Source organism: Anolis sagrei, chromosome 2 (genome assembly GCF_037176765.1).
Source record: "Anolis sagrei isolate rAnoSag1 chromosome 2, rAnoSag1.mat, whole genome shotgun sequence".
In the NCBI taxonomy this organism is placed as follows: Eukaryota; Metazoa; Chordata; class Lepidosauria; order Squamata; family Dactyloidae; genus Anolis; species Anolis sagrei.
This window is the reverse complement of record NC_090022.1, coordinates 138,372,711-138,393,842: the sequence shown is the minus strand read 5'-3', so window position 1 is coordinate 138,393,842 and position 21,132 is coordinate 138,372,711. Positions and strand designations below refer to the sequence as shown.

Sequence of the window (21,132 nt, the reverse complement as noted above, 5' to 3'; positions counted from 1 at the left end):
GTGCCTTCGAATAATGGTTCAGCTACTGATCAAGTCTGCGTAGCCCTCATCTTTTGGTAAGATCTCCAGCACTTTATTCCCAGCCGCCGGCCCTACAGTTTGAGTTTGTACTAGCCCTATTTGTCTCAAATCTGAACATGCCAACTTTTCTCAGCTATTGGTTGATTTGCTTGGTTTATGTTTTATAATGTTTTACATGTTATATCCCCCCCCCCCCATTATTTGGTTTTAATTCTTGGGGGGGAAAAAACCCTCAAAAGGTTTCAGGAAAGAAAGGAAAAGTGCACAATATATTGAAGGGGTTCAGCCCTGAAAAATAAGAGCTGTGGCGGATTGGTCGAAATATTATATATATATATATATATATATATATATATATATATATATATATATGTTTTAATATAGTTGATTGCTATATGTTTTTAATTGTGTTACTTTGTAACCTTTGTTTATATTGGGCTTGGTCCTCATGTTAGCCGCCCTGAGTTGTTGCTGTTGTTGCTGTGGTTGTTGTTATTATTATTATTATTAGCATTTCTCTTCTGTAGTGACAACTAGGGGCTCAACATCAAAAACTCCATCACTCTGGACCTTAGATTTCCTCTTTTGGGATTTTTTGTGAAAGGATTTCAAAAAGTAAAAACTCTGTGCAAGGGAAACTATCCTATCCCTTACCTTCCCACTTCCATACTTATCCTTCTATAATATTACTTACCCCTCTATAATATTAAAATATAAACAAGGATTATGGATGAATGTAATCAAGCACTTTAAATGTTTTCATCTGTATTTATTTTTCTATGAGTTTCATTGCTCATGTATTTTAATTGTTTATAGTTGATGGGATATGTTTTTATTGTTATGTTCACCTGAAGCATTGAATTTTGCTGGAGTCTGTAAGCCACCTTGAGTCCCCTGTGGGGTGAGAAAGGTGGGGTATAAATTAAGTCAATAAATAATAAAACGGATCCTCCCAGTTTTTCGTTTCAACTGATCATGGATCATTGTGGCCCTTACCCAAAATGGCAGCAATGGCATCCACACGGATGTGGATGGCCATCTAATAACATGGGATGTGGATATCTGTGTTTCTGCAAATCTACGGAGGGTTTCAGAAGCAAACTCATGTGGATCCGCAGTATTAGTGAGTACTGAGTCCAGACAGCTATGTAATCCTGAACTTGTTTCTCACTGGGCAACATCCTCTCCCATAATACATTTCCGTCAGTTTCAAATGCAGGGTTCGTCCAATCAATATTAGTTCTATTACTGTTGCAAAACTATCCCACATGGTTGGGCATTGCATCTCAGTAATGTCTATACCTGGTGTACTGCCTGGGTTGCCTGGTTATTTTCCAAGCTGGGTGCCCTGACACAATTGCAAGGCTGATATAATTATGCAACTCAATCAGGCCAAACAATGTGGTTTTTGCACACAAAGAGGCCAGTGTGAATGGATGGAGTTATTATAGCAGGTATGATGCAGAGCAGTATCTGATTTATGACTGAGGCAGGTTTATCTCATCTGTCACCATCTGCTCTGTGTCCACCAGATTTGCACGCTAGAGAAGAGAGGCAGGGATGATAAGGCCTCCTGACTCAGACAAATCAATAAGTAGATCAGGCAGGAGGCAGTTAAGTAGATGTGGTGTTGGATGATTTTTCCCTCTCTTTGAAACCTTAGAAGCGATGGGTGTTAGAGTAGTTCAGACCCAGTTCTTTAACTATTAAGAAATGTAGTTAGTTCTTTATTATTGTAAATAAACCTTTTGTGATTTTTAAAGATTGGACTCTGCATCTTTGCCTGCCTCAGCTCTAAATTCTTTACAACCACAACCTACGATACTTTACACTCTGCTCGCTAATGAGCTAAATGCTCAACTGTAGTATCCTGTTTGATTTTTGGATGCTCTGCTATTTTAGAATAGTTTTCCCTAACAAACTTGTTAAAAATGGATGGCAAAAGCATGGCAATGAGCTGCCCATCTCTTCCGCCAAACATCTGTTTCTTGCTACAAGGAGAAAATTGCACTTCTATGAGGCATAAGTCACTTTGTAAAACAAGTCCCACCCCCCCCCACCCCGATTCTGTCTTAGCAAAATGCAATCACAACCCCGCCAGCCATTTTTCAAAGAATTGGAAGCTGCCCTCTAGTTCCTTCCCTGTACAATCCATAGCAAGGGTGGAAAATGGCCACCTGATGCACCAGAATTGTCCACCCGTGATAGAGAAGGGAAGGTTATACACCACCCGCTGACCTTCCATGCCACACTAACCTCCCAATACTTGGTCCGGCTGATTCCCTCAGAGTAGGCGCGGGCAAAAGTACTCTCACTGTTGAGGGCGGTGACAGCGGCACTGAGTTGGGACATGGGGTGAAGGTTGGTGGGGAAATTGTCCAGCATGGTCACCACGTGGGAAGGCAGGGCTGCCCTCTTGGCCCACTCTCGAGACAGCCAGCTCACCTGGACAAAGAAAGTACAGTGCTCTGCCATTGTAACTGAAAAGGAATAGAGCAAGTCTTCCAAGCTCTTTTGTTATCTTCTCAGCTCTAAACACACAAACAACGCTTCACCCTCCACCCCCATCTGTTCTGGGATATAGAAACATTCTTCATAATTATTTAAAAGACCATTGAAGCGAGATGCAATGCCAGAAGATACAAGCGGCAGCTTCCCAACCATCCCTGGTGTATAGTGAGAATTCAAGGGACCCTTTTGCCTCCTTACCTGTTCTTGTGAGGGGACTTCTCCTGTCACCAGCAACCAGAACAGCCCTTCAGGAAGAGGTTCTGCACCTCCAGGGGCTTTGGGCAGCAGCTTCTGACACTCAGGAATGCTGTAGCCACGGAAACGGATGCCCTAAAACCACGGCGAAGAAGTATGGGAAGGAGTTACATCTCACAGACAAGCCTGTTAAATTATTTATTCAATGTATTTTCTTAGAAAGCTTGGAGTGCCTTACCTCATCAGGGTCTAAAACCGAGGTCTCGTATATTAGCCCTTTCATGCCTCTCATGCCGCCGTAGAGCTGAAGAGAAAGGGAACTAGATAAATAAGTGGAAAACCTTGCATCTATGACAACACACAAGCCATCTCTAATGGACAAAGTAGAACCAGCTCTGCTACATAGACTGCAGGCAACATGTACCCATTCTCACACATTTTGCTCCCCTCAGATACATGTTATGTCCAGATGATAAGCTTCCCACTTGGATCTGGCAGTACCAATTTAATGATCATCCATCCAGTAGATCTGCAACAGCTAATACCAAAAGGGGCCGTTATTGCAAAATAAGATTTTACTGACTACGTTGATGATCACTTGATTAAGATGAAGAGTAGAGAGATGCATATCCACCTTCCCGCATAATACATCTCTTCCATATCATTTGGGGGAGAGAATGAGCCCCCCAAGGCCCACAAACAAACCATTTTTGCCTTAGAGGGAAAGATGGGAGCAGCTGCCCAACTGAGCTTTTATATGCTTCTTCAATCTCTCAGAAATTGGCAGCTAACATTACATTATTCTCTTATTTCTCGTAACTGGGGCAAGGTGGATGAAAGTTTCAATGAGTGTGTGAAACATTTTATCTGTTGGAATGCCAGACACCAGGGTGAGAAACTCAGTTTGACCCAGATATTGTAGTGACTGCACTACATCCAAAGTAACCATCTTATGCCTCTGAAAGCATGTGTCATGATATCCTGCATACAATTTATATAAATGTATCTTTCACAAGTGAATTTCTCCTGATCTGGAGTCACTACACCTACACACGTTCTCTTTTTATTATACAAACCATGTAAAGTCAGAAATAATAGACGAGTGAGAGAAAGCAACATTGGGAAAGGGAATATCTGTGCCATTCAAAGCTCTGTTACACCACCACATTTATTTATTTATTTATTTCACTTGTATATCACTTTTTCTCGCTCTGGGGAGACTCAAAATGGTTTCCAACATATTTATGGCAAAATTTAATGCTTCACATACATATAAAATGTAACATATAGCAACAATAACATATAAATATCAACTAGATCATAAAAAGTAACAACATTTAGACAATTAAATGTGGAATTAAAAACATGTTAATATAAAAGTTAAAATCATATAATAAAGAAATCAGGGTTCAAGGCTGTTCCAAATGTCAAATGTCAACTGCACATAATCCCTGACCATTCCTTGTATTGCTTAATGCCCAAAGGCTTGGTCTCATAGCCAAGTTTTTACTTTTTTTCTGAAGGCCAGGAGGGAGGGTTCTGATCCAATTTCATTGGGGAGGGAGTTCCATAGTTGAGGAGCCACCACTGAGAAGGCCCTGTCTCTCGCCCCCATCAGTTGCACCTGCGAGGAAGGTGGGACTGAGAGCAGGACCTCTCCGGATAATCTTCACTTCTTAGATGGTTCATAGAGAGAGAGATACGTTTGGACAGGTAAGCTGGGCCGGAACTGTTTAGGGCTTTATAGTCTAAAGCCAGCACTTTGAATAGTGTTCAGTAGTAGATTGGCATCAAGTGGAGCTGGTGTAAAAGGGGGTTGTGTATTCCCTGTACTCCGTTCTAGAGAGCAGTCTGGCTGGCCCCTGTTGGACCAATTGAAGATTCCGAACAGTCTTCAAAGGCAACCCCATGTAGAGAGCATTGCAGTAGTCTATTCAGAATGTAACCGGAGTGTGGACTACCGTGGCCAAGTATGATTTCCCAAGGTAAGGACGCAACTGGTGCACAAGATAGAATTGTGCAAAAGCTCCCTTGGCCACCACCCAGGCTCAGTGATGAATCCAGGAGGACCCCCAAGCTGCGAACCTGTGTCTTCTGGGGGAGTGAAACCCCATTCAACACAGGCTGTAAGCCTATACCCTGTTTGGCTTTACAACTGACCAGGAATGCCTCTGTCTTGTCTGGATTCAATTTCAATTTGTTTGCCCTCATCCAGATCATCGCAGCTGCCAAGCACTGGTTCAGGACCTGAACAGCTTCCTTAATAGCAGATGGAAAGGAGTAATTGAGTTGAACGTCATCTGCATACAGATGACATTCAACTCCAAAACTCCAGATGATCTCCCCCAGCAGCTTCAACATTGAGGACAATATTGAGCCATGCAGGATCCCACAAGACAAAGACTGTGGGACTGAGCAGGTGTCCTCCAGCAACACCTTCTGGGAACGGTCCTCCAGGAACAACAACCTGAATCATTCACACATCAGGGACCATCTGCCTCACATCCTGTCCCCTGACTTCAGTATCTTATGTCACCAAATTGTTTCCAAAGCCCCCTTTGTCTGGCAAAAAGATAACTTTATTCCTTGACACCCCCTTCAGGACTCTAAAAACAGCACATAGGAGAAACAGAGACATATCTCTTAAAAAGTTGGCTTTGGTTGAATTCCCTTTTCCTTTCTGCCAGCATCTAGTAACCTTTCAATAAGACTCAGTTATTTTCAGCCAGCATTCCATAAATCTTTTAGTGCTGGGTACTAAAGTGCCAATTCACTAGGTGAACTAACTCACAAGCAAGGCAGAACATTCAGTAAAACTTGGCACCTAACACAATCAGGGAGCCCATTTGGCACTTATAAGTGCCTTGAAGATATGGGATAGGAAAAAATAAGTGTAGGTGGATTTCTCAGGCTAGTTACCAAAGCCTTCCTTTTATGCTAGTTATCCTTGCAGGAGGAAAAAGACAACATCTTCTACAGGTACCTAAAATGTTATCGGCCAGAAGATGTCACAGCTCTGAGGATGAGTTGCCAACCCTTATGTACAGCCAAAAGAGGAAAAAGAGAGGAACTTACTGCAGAAGGTTGCAGATTAGCAGGCTAAAGATGGAGCATTTCTGCTAACCCTTGAGATAAGGGAGAGCAGGATATTACTGCAAGACCTTGTGCAGCTGAATCACTGCCTGGAAAAGTCAGGCTGTCAGTATGGCAAATTCAGAGGTGTACAGACCAGGAAACAACCACCCACATCAGTGACCTTCACTGACAGTTTGCTCAGTTACATTACTGCATTACAGTTGCTGGCAGTGAACATGTCACAATTCAAAATGTGATGAATATTGAAACAGATGCAGAAGTTCTTTTTGCTTAAAAAAAAACAACAAACCAAAACCAAAGGCACATACATCTCAAATTAAGATTAATTCACCAGCTGGCTCCTTGTGCCTCTCTCCAAATTCAAAAGCCTAAATATAAAATCATGACAATAATAATAATACTTTATTTATAGCCCATCCTATCTCCCCGAAGAGACTCAACGAAGTTTCCAATTAAAAAATGGCAAACATTCATGCCTTGATAGAACAAGCCAATCAAGCAGTAAGTAAAACAGCATGAAATAAATATATAATGGAAAAGACCTAACTCAACAGGAGGTTGCTTGTAAGGGTGGTCAGTCTCATGAGGGCTGGAAGGCAATTCCCCCCTCCCACCACTCTCACGTGTAAGACTGCAGCACCTTTCAGCAACATCTCAGTTAAAATTTGGGGAATGTATTGCACATGTTCACACATTTTGGAGCTTTAATCACAGTATTGGGCTATTTTATTTATTTTATTTATTGTGTCATCAGCAACCAGACAGTATTTAGGTGGAAATTCTTCTAAACACTGCAACAAACATGAAATTGGGGGTTCTAGGAGCTGCATAAATTATACTCAAGCAGTCTGCATGCAGGCCACCCTTTCCCCAATCCTGATCTGTACTGATAAAAAAAGGATGTACAGAGCAGTAGTCCAGAGATCATGAAAATAAGATACCTAAAACTTACAATATATATGAGCAAGTCCCTAGGACCATGCACTTTGGGGCTATTTGATTTTTAAAACACACTAATTAACTAATTTAAGCATGCCTGTATTTTAAGACTCCAGCAATTTCAGTCACTAAGCACCAGACTTCCTTAACTAAAGCTTACTATTGCAACCGCTGAACACAGGAACAATAGTGACTTCAGGGGGCTATTATGAGGTGATACTTGTCACTTTCTCCTTGTGGCACAGGACGGGCACAACATAGCATAACTTTACCATAACAGAATTTTGGTGTATCAAACCAAAGGCAACTCTAACCCATTTGAAGTCAGGTACTTTTACTACAAATAAAGCTTAAGAACATTTATACGTGAAACAGACAATTAATTCATTGAATCTGATACATACTGTCTACTCCAACTGATAGCAGCTCTCAAATTACCTGGCAGAGGTCATTTCTACCCTCAACCTCTTTGACAGTTTTTCACTTGAGATGCTAGTGTTCTTACGCACATCCTGCCATCTGGCATTGAACCATGTCCTCTTGTCATGGCCTTATTTTTGTTAGCTGTACTTTAGTGTCAAAAATACTTTCATCAAACATCCTAGTTCTTTGTGATCCTTTGTCTAGATTTCATACGAATGTCTCATTTTATAGCAGCCACGAGGGCTATCTGGGGGATAGAGCACAGAGGTGACTCTGGATGGAGAGCTGCCAGGAATAAACCAAAAACAATGCCTCGATACAAGTCTCAGGTCTCATCCGAAAGAACTGTAGGTCTCCCAGGCCATCTTTCACCACTTCCCTTGAGGCATTTAGTCAGATGACCAAAACCTCCAGATCTGCCTACAAGCATTTGCAAGGAAATAAACACAGGGAGCATAACACAGAGGCTTCTTTAAAACTTTAATCTGGTCGTAACAATTTAATTTGCAAGCAACAACCACTAGGATGTTTACATACACGCACATTCTAAAGCCATGCCAGTAAACTCACCATATCCACAGTGATTTGACCAATCACTGTGCTCCCATATTGTTGTCTGAAGCCTTTCAGTCTTGCTTGCTCTTTGGGGATCATGTTTGCAAGAACATCTTTCAAATTCTGAAAACAAAACAATCAAGTCAGACCTTCTACAAAACAAACATTGAACCACTATGTGAACATCACCAAGAAAACCGGGGGGGGGGGGGGGGGGGGGAAGGGGAGAGGAAGGGAAGAAAACCAAATAGACTGGATTCTATCTTCTTCTTCTTCTTTAGCAATATGAGATAGTGGCTTAATGTAACTGCTTTTAGCAGAACAAATAAACATACTGCATATTATTTTACCTCCAAAGTGAGATTTTCATGGTTTATATAAAATACCTATCTCATTAGCTGACAGCTTGAGAAAATGATTTTTTTTGTGTGTGTCAGGAGCAACTTGAGAAACTGCAAGTCGCTTCTGGTGTGAGATAATTGGCCATCTGCAGGGACATTGCTCAGGGAACACCTGAATGTTTTACCATCCTGTTTTACCTCATTTCCCCATATGAGAAGCTGGAGCTGACAGATGGAAACTCACCCCGCTCCCCTGATTCAAACCGCCAACCTTCTGGACAGCTGTCCTGCCGGCACAAGGGTTTAACCCATTGTGCCACAGGGGGCTCCTTCCACCGGGGGCTCCTTAAGTTGAACTATAACTTTACCATTCAACTTAAGCATTTTTCCATAGATACAAATGTTACCATGGAGGAGGTATGAACTGTTATAGATAGAATCAATAAAAAGAAACATGCTGAAAACAAGCTTAGTGCTGGCCAGCTATTTCAGACATCTTGTACAGTAGATGCCAGCTTTTCCACAAGTACTATTTACCAATATTCTTAATAGCAGGTTTCCAGTTTAATAGCAGATCAGCCCGTGATCCAGTTTTGACTGATTTTGAGCTATTATTAATTTTGCAGCACAACAAAAAATGTAATCGGATCTTTATGATCTAATCCTCACAGCTTACCGTGGAAGCGCTGGCATGTCTTGCAGCAAAAATGATGCATGATGAGTTCTGTAAGGAAAAAGAGGAGGTGGGTAAATATTTGCTTCACCGTAACAAAATGCAAGGAGGAAAACCTAGTCACATAGATCCCATCTTCAAACACAATTGTTCCATTATTTAAAGAGAAAAACCTGGAAACTTTGGGGAACACAAACAAAAACATGATGAAATAGCTTCCTTTCCAGAATCTATGAAATGTTTTTAAAGATTTTTTACTGACTCAAGATTTGTATGTCAGACTTCCTACTGAATAAAAGAATGATATATTGTTGAAGGCTTTCATGGCCGGAATCAATGGGTTGTTGTAGGTTTGCCATGTTCTAGAAGCATTCTCTACTGACGTTTTACCTGCATCTATGGCATGCATCCTCAGAGGTAGTGAGATCTGAGCTCATGAGAGTTGCAATCTAGTAACACTGGGTGGCTACAAATTGACCACTCCTTGGCTACAGGAAACAAGTAATACTTTGTCCCTCTCAGGGTACTCTCCTCACTAACACACATTTTCCTTTTGTACAGTTCTCTTTTCTCCTCTGCAGATCCTGCTACCAAGGCTGTAGAGACAGAGAGCCAAGAGTTCTGGTCAAGCGCCACGAGTCCCTCTCACGAGGGAAAAGCACAGTGTGCTACAGTTTCACAGTCCAGTAATATTGCTGGCTTAGCAGCATTGGATACTTTGCAAACTGACGAGGGTCAACACTAGAATGACAGAGCTGCAGTTTCATTCCAGTCTTGTGTTGAGAGGCACAGAAACCATTATCAGAATGGGCAAAATGTAAATCAGGCATATCCAACCTTTTGGCTTCCCTAGTCCACAATGGAAAAGAATGGTCTTGGGCCACCAAAATGCTAACAATAACTGATGAGCAAAAACAAAAATCCACATGGATAAACAAATAAACAAAAAAAAGTTCTCACTTAATAATCCTAATTATGCACTACCCTCTTCAGAGGGTCTTTCAAAATTGTTGTGCAAGTCTTTTGGCTAAATAGTTTGCAACTATTATGTGAACTTCAAATAGTACTCCAATATTTGTAGATATAACATATTCTGATCATTCTGTCCCGTTCTGTTGTTTTCTACGAAGTTCATGATTGAGTTTATTTTTAAACTCATAAGGCTTTAGTTTATCATTTTGTATTGGCCACATGTGGCAGTTTAGACAAGCTTGACTTAAACAGATGACAACAATGTTCAAAGGCGCTAACAGAAATCATTAATCTATTACCAAAGCAGTGACAACAAAGCTTTAGTTGTCCAAAGTGAGAAGTGATATTTTTGGAAATTCATAGCACTATCTACCCAACTCAAAAATGCTCACAGGCCATAACCAGACCTGTGTAGCATCTGTGGGTCCCTACAGGTCTCAAATGATGCATGCTGCAGAAAAATACATGGGGATTGTTTAATTTTCACACTTCACAGGAGTAACCAAATGCCTACAGCACTTTGGTCTTGATAATTAAATATTTACATTTCCCAGGTTGTTTTTGGTATACATTATATTATGACCTCCTTATGCATGGATTCAATATCCAATGTTTTACAGAAGTATTTGTGGGCCAGGCCTCTCTAGGTCCTCTAGACCTAAAGGCTAGCATGTGTCATATAAATAAGGAATTGATAACCTGGGCCTGCTTCTTGGATGGAAAACCTCTTAGCTACATGCAAACTTGAATTATTCCAGATAAGCATCATTTTAAAGTAAATCTGGTCAACTGTAGTGGGGTCAATTTTCACCAACGTATCCTTTCCCACTGGGCTGATACCAATTTTAGTCTATGTTTTGGAGTAATTGAAAGTGAAGCAAAACTGCTGTGTTTTGCAGAAGATTTGAGTCATTGGGACGTGGGGGGGGGGGGGGGAGAATAAGCAATGGCCTGTCAAACTATACACATATACATCTACATCAGTGGTTCTCAACCCGGGGTCCCCAGATGTTTTGGCCTTCAACTCCCAGAAATCCTAACAGCTGGTAAACTGCCTGGGATTTCTGGGAGTTGTAGGCCAAAACACCTGGGGACCCACAGATTGAGAACCACTGCTCTACATGGAGCATCTCAAGGAAAGACACAAAGTGCAGCAAATCCAAGAAAGAGGTGGGTGCATATACATTAGACAAGCAATCACATACATGCACATGCATTGAGAGGAGTTCACTGCCACTCAAATGCTAGAATGCTCTCATTAAACAAGGATCTAAGCTATGTAACATATCATGAAGTAAGATTCCAGGTTAAACCTCTTCTCATAGTGTCTAGTGACACAAATGTCAATGGAGTAGTTATTCTGCTCCAGAGTTCAGCCCTAACTTTAAATGCCCTACATGCAGAAGTATGTCAGAGAAAGGGCTTAGCACCCTTCGACAGCTGATTTAAAGTACAGATTGAAACTCATCAGAATAATCAGAAACTACTGGCACTGTTCTAAACAAAGTGCTTCAGGAGAAGACCAGATGGAGGAATAGGACTCTCAGATACCCACCAACGGGAAGAAGAAACAAAAGAGGGAAGGGAGACTTCAAAAAGTCCCCTGTTGCAAAGAAAAAAAGAGACAGGAAACTGGCTTTCTATCTGATTCAAGGTTTTTAGCAATTACTGCTTATCTGCCTTTTTTTATTATCAATCACCGAGGGACAGAAGCACATTGTTCTTAACACCTAACACGGTGCTCCTTAGAACATCAACTAATGCATTGCACACATTGAATCTGACAGTTTTGGCATATTTAAAACATCACTGAAAGCTAATCTCTCCTCCTGTTCTCTGTTGTACAGAATAACAAACTCGTCACCTCAAATAAGGGTTTGTTCTCCAGGTCTCTATCATTTTTGCGACAGAAGGGCAACATGCTACTTGACAGGAAACAGGTTCGAGAATGTGTTTAAGATAGTAGAAAAATCAAGTGGTGGTTCCACAGGAAACAAACCAAAGAGATCTGGCAGAGAATTTCATGTTACAAGAACCAGCCCATCTCTGTCTCTGCTAAGTATGGTTTGCTAGCAATAAAGGTGATTTGAGGTAGGCATTCATATGAATACGAGATTATCCCATCAAGATGAAGGGTTCTTAAACCGAACTGGTATAATTAAGAAAGTCTGCTGGTATCTGTTCAGGAAACACAAGCAAGCAAGCAGAGTCACAATAAAAAATGAAAGCATCACTCATGACTAGCAGTACTGCCGATCTGGCAAAGGACCTTGATCGTGGCAAAGGTTGAGAGGCAGATACACTATAACATTATTAGTAACATACAATAGACCAGCAGGGATGATTTAACACCAGTAATTTGTTTAGCAATAGCAGCAACATTATGTTCCTCTTTCCCCACTGCCGAAAATTATAATAGATACAGAAATGAAGAAACCTAACATGAATGAGGTATAGGCGTGTGCAAATGAGTTTGGAGATAGACCCAATTTACAGAACATAGTAAATTCAGAAAAAAAAATCCAGCCTCATAAAACATTTAATTCTAAGTGTACATGTTTTTCACTAAGCTCTGGTTGGTAGGCTTCACGGCACTAATAAAAAGGCCCAGTAAAGTACCTATGTCCATCTACCACTGATTAGGGATTCCATGAAATTTCATAGTTGCTTCTCAATTCTCTAAGAGTCAGATTTCCAGATCTACTGCCATAACAAGAGATACAGGTTCAGTTCAGTTCCTCAGCAGCTACCAACTGTGATGGTTGTTGCTCCTGGAAGAGAAGCTTCCAAACACCTGGAGAACCAGAGAATACGCAGGCTCCTGTCCCCCAAAGAGCAGGCCATGCAAGCAATGCAGATTAAGGCCCAGACAAATTACAAGAGGCCAGTCCTGGTGAGCAGATCCTCCTTCAAGTCCTGGAGGTAGGTATAGATTCAGGATATCTTCCCCTCCACCTGCTTGACTCTTCATCCTTGTGACTCCTTATGAGCAGTGTATGCAAACATGATTCCTTTCCTGGGTTGCCCATACTGAAACTGAGCTCCTTGGTTTAACATGTACAACAGGAAACAGATACTCTGCTATATAGATTGCTAGTAGCTAATCCCATTAACAAACAGTCCTGGGGCCTCTTGGAAGATTAGTAGGGAGTGCTATCTCAACTTTTCCAAAACCGCGCTAAGTAATGCAGGGTTCGCATTCCTGCTCAGCCATAGAAATCCACCAAGCAAGTCATGCACTCCTAGGCCCAGAAAATGCTATAAAGAGGTTCATCTTAAGACCACCATAAGTCAGAAATGATTTGAAGGCACAGTACATCCATGCGAGGGGAAGAGGACAGTAGGCATGTTGTTGCTGGCACACGATGTCCCACAGAGTAATGTCCAGGGTTCTGACTTAAGACTGCTACAGAATCCAACAAGTGCAAAACTGAGATTGTGTCAACAAAGGCTGCAACGTGGTTCAGCTTCCGCATGGGAAAGGAAATGGCTTTATTCCCAGAGTAAATCATCAAGAACTCGGTCAATATTCAATGCAAACAGAACAAGTGATGTGCTTCCCAGAGAAGTATCTAAGCAACACGTTTCTCTTCTCCCTTCTGGACTTCAGAAAAAACTCAGAAGAGACACAAATATTCAATGGAAAATACACTAAAGACAGTCATCACCTACCTTATTTGCAGGCAGATATCTGTGCTATTTTGAGAATATGTTATTTGGAGGATCAAAACAATGGCACATAAGCTACAATTATTTTAGAATAACAGTTAGGTAACTAAGTTCTTGTGGTTTTTTTTGGGCTATATGGCCATGTTCTAGAGGCATTTCTCCTGACGTATTGTCGAAGGCTTTCATGGCCGGAATCACTCAGTTCTTGTGGGTTTTTTCGGGCTATATGGCCATGTTCTAGAGGCATTTCTCCTGACGTTTCGCCTGCATCTATGGCAAGCATCCTCAGAGGTCTGTTGGAATTAGGACAAATGGGTTTATATATCTGTGGAATGGCTGGGGTGGGGCAAGGAGCTCTTCCCTGCTGCAATTAGGTGTGAGTGTTTGGCTAATCACCTTCATTAGCATTTGAAGGCCTGCTTGAACCTGGGAAAACCTGTTGCTGGGAGGTGTTAATCTGTGCCTGGTTTCTTCCTCTCTGTTGTTTAGCTGTTATAATTTTAGAGTTTTTTAATACTGGGAGCCAGATTTTGTTCATTTTCATGGTCTCTTCCTTTCTGTTGAAATTGTCCACATGCTTGTGGATTTCAATGGCTTCTCTGTGTAGTCTGACATGGTGGTTGTTGGTGTGGTCCAGCATTTCTGTGTTTTCAAATAATATGCTGTGTCCAGGCTGGTTCATCAGGTGCTCTGCTATGGCTGACTTCTCTGGTTGAAGTAGTCTGCAGTGCCTTTCATGTTCCTTGATGCGTGTCTGGGCGCTGCGTTTGGTGGTCCCTATGTCGACCTGTCCACAGCTGCATGGTATACGGTAGACTCCTGCAGAGGTGAGAGGATCCCTCTTGTCCTTTGCTGAACGTAGCATTTGTTGGATTTTCTTGGTGGGTTTGTAGATAGTTTGTATGTTGTGTTTCCTCATCAGCTTCCCTATGCGGTCAGTGGTTCCCTTGATGTATGGCAGGAACACTTTTCCTCTGGGTGGATCATCATCTTTACTCTCGTGGTTTGTTCTTGGTCTTGCAGCTCTTCTGATGTCTGAGATGGAATATCCATTGGCCTGGAGAGCCCAGTTGAGGTGGTTCAGTTCATCTTGGAGGAGGTGGGGTTCGCAGATTCTTTTTGCACGGTCTGCCAAGGCTTTGATGGTGCTTCTTTTTTGACTTGGGTGATGGTTGGAGTTTTTATGTAGATATCTATCTGTGTGTGTGGGTTTTCTGTAGACGGTGTGACCCAATTGTTGATCTGGTTTGCGGATGACTAGGACATCTAGAAAAGGCAGTCTTCCTTCATTTTCTTTTTCCATGGTGAACTGGATGTTTGGGTGGATGCTGTTAAGATGGTCCAGGAACCTGTTGAGTTCTTCATCTCCATGGCTCCAAATGGTGAAGGTGTCATCCACATATCTGAACCATATCGTGGGCTTTTTGGTTGCTGTCTCCAGGGCTTGTTCTTCAAAGTGTTCCATGTAGAAGTTAGCTATGACTGGGCTGAGAGGGCTCCCCATAGCTACTCCATCTTTCTGTTCGTAGAATTCATTGTCCCACTGAAAGTAACTGGTGGTGAGGCAATGGTGAAACAGAGCCGTGATGTCTTCTGGGAACCTCTGGTTGATGAGTGCCATGGTGTCTGCTACCGGGACCATGGTAAATAGAGATACCACATCGAAGCTGATCAGTTTGTCGTTTGTATTTAGCTTGAGATTGCTGATTTTTTCTATGAAGTGGGCTGAGTCCTTGATTTCTCCTGACGTTTCGCCTGCATCTATGGCAAGCATCCTCAGAGGTGAGAGTTAGGTAACTGTTCAGGTAGGGCGGTAGTCATTTAATCTACAATTCCACGCCAGCATGAATATAGTGTAATTTCCTCTCTGGGAACAATTCAGTGTTTCAAATTAATTTTTATGACGTGCTTCAGGATTTGGTATCTAGGTATCCAATAAAAGTCCCCATTAAGAAGCCAAACACAAGGAGACTTGTAAATAGACACTAACCTGGAAGACCAGGGCAGGTTAAAATTCTCTCTAATATTGACACAAAGGAAATATACAGAGATATTGAAGCAGGTGGGTTAGCAGAAATTTCTGAATTAGGAACCTTTACAGAGCTAATCGAGCACTTAACTTAAGGCAATCGTTATTTTTCATTGTAAGTTTCAGAACCAAACATGCTTTGTGTTGCAAACCTGTATAACTCACTGCCTTCCTGACAGACCAAGAATACTGGTCACCAGTTTTTTTCAATACTGCATACAACATCCTGGCAATGTTCAATTGCTATAGGTTTCACTGATCTTTTCAATATGCATACATTACGGGTTTTACAAAAATTAAATAAATTAGGCCAGTATGTTCTCAACATAAGACATATCTGTAAAAGTCTAACCACTTTTTCATAGAACGGGCATTATCAAATATTGAAGCATCTGTTCCTTGTGACACGTAAGAGTTTCTGCCAGGTGACCACCCCCCCCCCCCCCAAAAAAGAAGTTTTTAGAGAAGGTGGTTTTATGTTTTGTCAGATGCTTAATATTTGTTGGTGTAGGCAGGTAAGACCTGAAAGGGGCTGACAATGAAATTTTACTATAATAATAATAATGCAACTTTATTCAGGGTGGTTGTTATTAGGTTAAAAATGCGCAAAGTGTGGGCAACATCTGCCTTACACCCATCTGTATGGGCTGGCTTCCAGACACCAGCTTAGAAGTGAAAAAGCCAGCACTTTTTTTTAAAAAAATATTTTTTTATTTTATTTATAGTAATAGGGGAAGGGGAAGTGGGTTGGTATTCCAAGTAAAGTGGGAGAACAATTTTGTTAATTTTGTAAAAATGAGAGAAAATAAAATAAAAAGTGAAAAATGAAAAAAATACATTTAAAAATAAAGATGGTAATAACCAATGAGAAGAAGAAAAAAGTTGGAGACTTTAAAAAAATTATTCAGTTAGTGATCTTCTATAGTAAAAAAGGAATAACACATTTTTTTAAATTTAAACAAGGTCCCTTAATAAAACTAACATACATCTTCTAAGCTAAAGAGTCGGCGTTGTCCGTAGACACCTCCAAGTTCATGTGGCTAGAATGACTGCATGGAGTGCCGTTACCTTCCCACCGAAGCATTACTTATTGATCTCCTCACATTTGCATGTTTTTGAACTGCTAGGTTGGCAGAAGCTGGTGCTGACAGCAGGAGCTCACCCCGGATTCAAACCACTGACCTTTTGGTCAGCAAGTTCAGCAGCTCAGTGGTTTAACCCACTGTGCCACCAGGGGCTCCATTGGATCCACTAATACAGTTTTATTAGGAGTCAGGAGCACCAAGTCAAAGCTAATCTCAAGACCGTTTTTTTAAAAGACCGAACATCCCATGCACACATTTTCCGATTCCAAATGGTGTTCAATTGAAATATGGTTCTTTCACAAAGCTACGCTTTCAAACAGTTCTCCAGCCATCCTGTTAAGCGGTTGCATTGGCCACAAAGCAAGGCACTGGGATCCAGCCGCATTTATTACATTACAGCGAGGCATCAGCACAGGATGACTGCCTATTGTGAGATACGGATTGGAGATTCCTTCTTTCTGAATTAGTTTATCCTCCTATTTCTCCCCCTACCCCTGATCATTACATTCACTGTTACAGCCATATTTAGCAACCATATAAAACCATATAAACTAAACTCTCCATGCAGGTAGTCTTATCACAAGAGAAAGGTGAAGCTGCCCTGTTAAAACCGTGTTTCGTAGTACAATAGAGACTGTATGGTACCAAACCCTCTCAAGGCCATTCCATGCCACCCACTGTGAGAGTTCAAACAGGCCCCACCAGGTTTCCACTCAAATCCTGAAAATAATTTTTATTAGCCACCAAATTACAAAATATGGCAAGTAAATTTTACGTTAATATGACATTGATGTTTTCAGTGGGTCAGAAAGCCTGTGTACTTTTCACATGACCTTCTTTTTTTTAACCTAACCTTCCCACTGCTAATATGGACCTAGAGCAATCACATGTTTCGGATACAGATCTATGTACATGTACAAATCTTGGCTAGATGCTAGTTTTTCTTAAGGAGGAGCAGTCCTACAAAATGTTTCTCCATTCCAACACTTTCACCCCACGCACACACCACGTATTGCTTACCTAAATGAAAATGTCTATTGAGTGTAACCAACTTAGCAGGCATTCCATTTTAGAGAGCTCATAAACCCACAACAAACGTGTATACATTTGAAGAGCAACAGGAATAGCGGTGATACTCCATTTGTCAGCAGAAATTCATTTCAGAGGCTTAGGTATACTAGACAATATAATAAAGAGACCGTGCCAGCAGCTGGAAGCGAGACAACAACACAGAGCTGAGCCCAATACTAGAACAGTAAAAGACAGGGTACACTGTGACACAGTTACAGAAGCCTGTTTGTACCACAAGACGTCTCCCCAAGTACATTATGACCTTTTTTTGCTCTCCCTCCCTCTCTCTCATCTACTCTGATGGCTTTGTCTTCCTCTGAAGTGCTCCAATCTTTGGTTTGGGATAAATTTTTGGCATAAGAAAGCCACTGTGCAAACAAATTGAGTTAGGTTAATGAACCACTATACTTGCTTACTGAAAACATTTGAAAGGGATTAATTTATTATCTCCCTCTCAATCGAAGACACCTGTATAACACACATCTCCTGTTCGTTTGTAAAGATGAGACTTGATCCTAAATTGTTAGGTCCTCTGAAGCAACCGTGGGATTATAAATCAATATGCATGAATCCCATTCAGTGTGCTCTACTTGGATTCACCGCCAGCACACTGACCCTGGAGGATTATCCTACTCGGACAACAAGGGATCGCCTAAGTAAATACTTGGATTCAGCATGTGGATCCACATAGGCAGTCTTGCTGAAAGATGATGTTCAAAACCTGGGGGAACTTGTGTGTCTGGGAGCCCAAAACACTGCAACTCACACCATCCGCACAGCTTTAAAACCACCTGTAAGTCTGGTCTCTTAAGTCCAGTCAGCCTCAAGCAGCCTGGACAATGACCACAGATAAAGGAAGGAGTAGCAATTCAAGGCTAAAGCTTTTCCCCACTTTGCCACCCAATTCTGTAAATCAGAGCTTTCCGAACATTTTATGTGGTAAGTCACTTTTAGGCATGCATCATCTCGCAGCACAGTAATTGAGTTTACTAGCAAACTGGAGATTAAGCCAATCCCTTATAAGAGATTCAAACACATACACAAATTGTAATAACAAAATGTATGAGGACACAACACACCTCATAAAGACTTCATTCAGATTTTTTTTTTTACAAAAATGTGATTTATTTTATGAATTTCCAAGAATTTTGTCATTTCTCATTGCATTTACACAGCACACCTACACACCACAGCCAAAACACCAATTGTGCTGTGACACACAGTATGGAAAGCTGTGCTGTAAAGGCAGCCAACCTCCCTTCCTGGTGGAAGAAGGAGATCTACAGACAGGAGTAGCCTCTTTCTGTTCTCTCCAGTGGTTCCCTAAAGTATTCAGGACAGAAGGCTAGGCTTTGAACTAGAAGTGGGGGATTCAAGCCCCAATACATTCATTGAAAAGTCAGCTCCTTTTTAAATAAACAAGAAAGAATACTACTACAATTTATTACAGTCCATAGATCCATCAGTGCAAAAAAAGAAAAGAAAAAGAAAAAAGAAACCAACACACACACACACACACACACTATCCTCATACTGAAAAAGCACCACAAAAAATCACAAATAGGGCAGCAGAGGGAAGATTCCTGTGAGCCAGTCACATGGATAAATATTCAGATTGTTTCAAGTGCAGGAAATGACTTCCAGCTGTATTTACTTTCAGGATTTTCTACAATGGAAGCAGAAAAAGCTCAGCATTAAATGTGTACACATGCATGTAGTAACAGACCCATCTCTGACTTCAAGATTCTTCCAATTACTTGTACCTGTTTCACACTTGCTTTTCCAATATACCAGAACCTTGACCTGTAGGACCTTTACTAGAACCAAAAACCGCATTGAACATGAAGAGTTAAAGCTATGCCACACATTTGTCACAGACCTATTCTGCCACTACACATATTCCCCACTGGTACAATTATTACCAACTCTGGCTGCTAATGTAAACCATACAGTGATAATTGAGAAACAAAGTAGGGAACCTCTCTTCAGGATATCTCCCACAAAGTGCTAAGTCACAAAGGAGTACGACTACGGCCATATCAAAGGAGGACTTCAGGAACTGTAGTCCAAAAATGTTTCCTTTCCATGGTATTAAATCTCTGTCCCAACTCCTCAAGCAATTACTTAACTGAACTAGGTATCCATTCTGAATGCTGTTGTAAGCACTGGGAGAAGCATGAGCTTCAACACCACAGAGGTTGTTTACTCCTCTGTCTTAAAATTGCCTATGTGTTCTGGAGACCTCCTTCTTCCTCTTCGTTGCCAAGGCACACACTTATACTATAAAAGGAGATGTCAGTGATTGCTTACTAAATTAATTTCTTACAAACACTTCCAAAGTGCTCATTACTACCAGATGGCGTACAATATTAAAAACTTATTTTTCCAGATAAAAACGAACAGGGACGAGTGCCGGCATATTACCTAGTCCAGACATACCTAACAGCAAATTTTAGATGAAAGAATTTAGTAATAAAGGCTCAATTTTCCCTCAGATCTAGAAGGGTGAAAACAGCACAATGGGTAACTAAGCATTTCTCATTTGTCTTATCAAGACAAAATTAGAACCAGATAACCATCACAGATGCCAAAAGGGGCAAATACACTCATAGCCATCCAATGCAAATTTTAAAGCAATTTTAAAGAATGCTGTGCTCACTGAAGAACAAACGTCAAGAAACATTCCAAAATATATTTATGGAAAGGCATCTATTCTTATGTATGAGATATTCTTATATTTATAGGTACATGAGCTTGGCACAGTGCTTTAGAATTATAAAGATGCAAACTCTGTCCTCGAAGCAAACTAAAGTAATCCATCAGGTGATACAAGTGAAATGGAGCCTGAATTCTAGATCACTCCTCCAGTTTCTCAAGAAAAGAAATGTATCATATTTTTTTTTAAATCAACATTGCCCCCCCCCTTTCTTTTTTTTTTTGTTTGGCAAATGATAGGAGAGCTTCACTGTATTTTTGACTGTAAAGTCATGGGTGAAATCTGCTGATCTGGCAAATCAGAAACTTCAGTCACTTATATATAGTTAATATTCTTTATATTTAAAAAAATCCTAATAAAAGAATGTTCCAAAGGATATGGAAATAAAGACAACAAACTATAAGCTGAACAGGTCATTTGAGGAATATGGAGTGTCTGGGTTATATTGGATTTACTAATCAGCTAGAGAGATAAAAATTCAGGTCTTGACAAGGTTAGCAATGACTACTGCCTCCTAACAGTCCCTCAAAAACACAGAATAAGGATCAAACTACATTTTATATGCAGAGAATGCCTGTACAATACACAGAATGATTAAAGATAGAAGGACATGGGTGCAAAACCATCATGGCAAGCATCATCTTTTTTTTTTTTAGTCTAAATGCAATAATACCTGCTGCTGCTGAACTGCAGAAGGCCAGGAACAGGACTGTGTGAGTGACACATGTCCCTAGGCATCTTCTGCAATGACCAGCATTCCCTTTGGTAAAGGGAACTGGTACCAACTATCCATTTCCCTTCCAGGAAGCTTCATGGAGAGGGCTCCCTCCTTAGAA

The 21,132-nt window shown here is 41.0% G+C and overlaps 1 protein-coding gene across 1 annotated transcript in view; it reads right to left on the bottom strand.

The window, feature by feature from the left end:
• CS (citrate synthase) overlaps positions 1–21,132 on the bottom strand; it is a 39,957-nt gene that overhangs the window by 9,079 nt on the left and 9,746 nt on the right. Inside the window, exons 2-6 of the mRNA XM_060764087.2 lie at positions 8,758–8,805; positions 7,756–7,863; positions 2,966–3,031; positions 2,731–2,862; positions 2,278–2,466 (exon numbers count right to left, since the gene is read on the bottom strand). Coding sequence (XP_060620070.1) covers positions 2,278–2,466; positions 2,731–2,862; positions 2,966–3,031; positions 7,756–7,863; positions 8,758–8,805 — 543 coding nt within the window. The remainder of the gene's footprint in view (positions 1–2,277; positions 2,467–2,730; positions 2,863–2,965; positions 3,032–7,755; positions 7,864–8,757; positions 8,806–21,132) is intronic.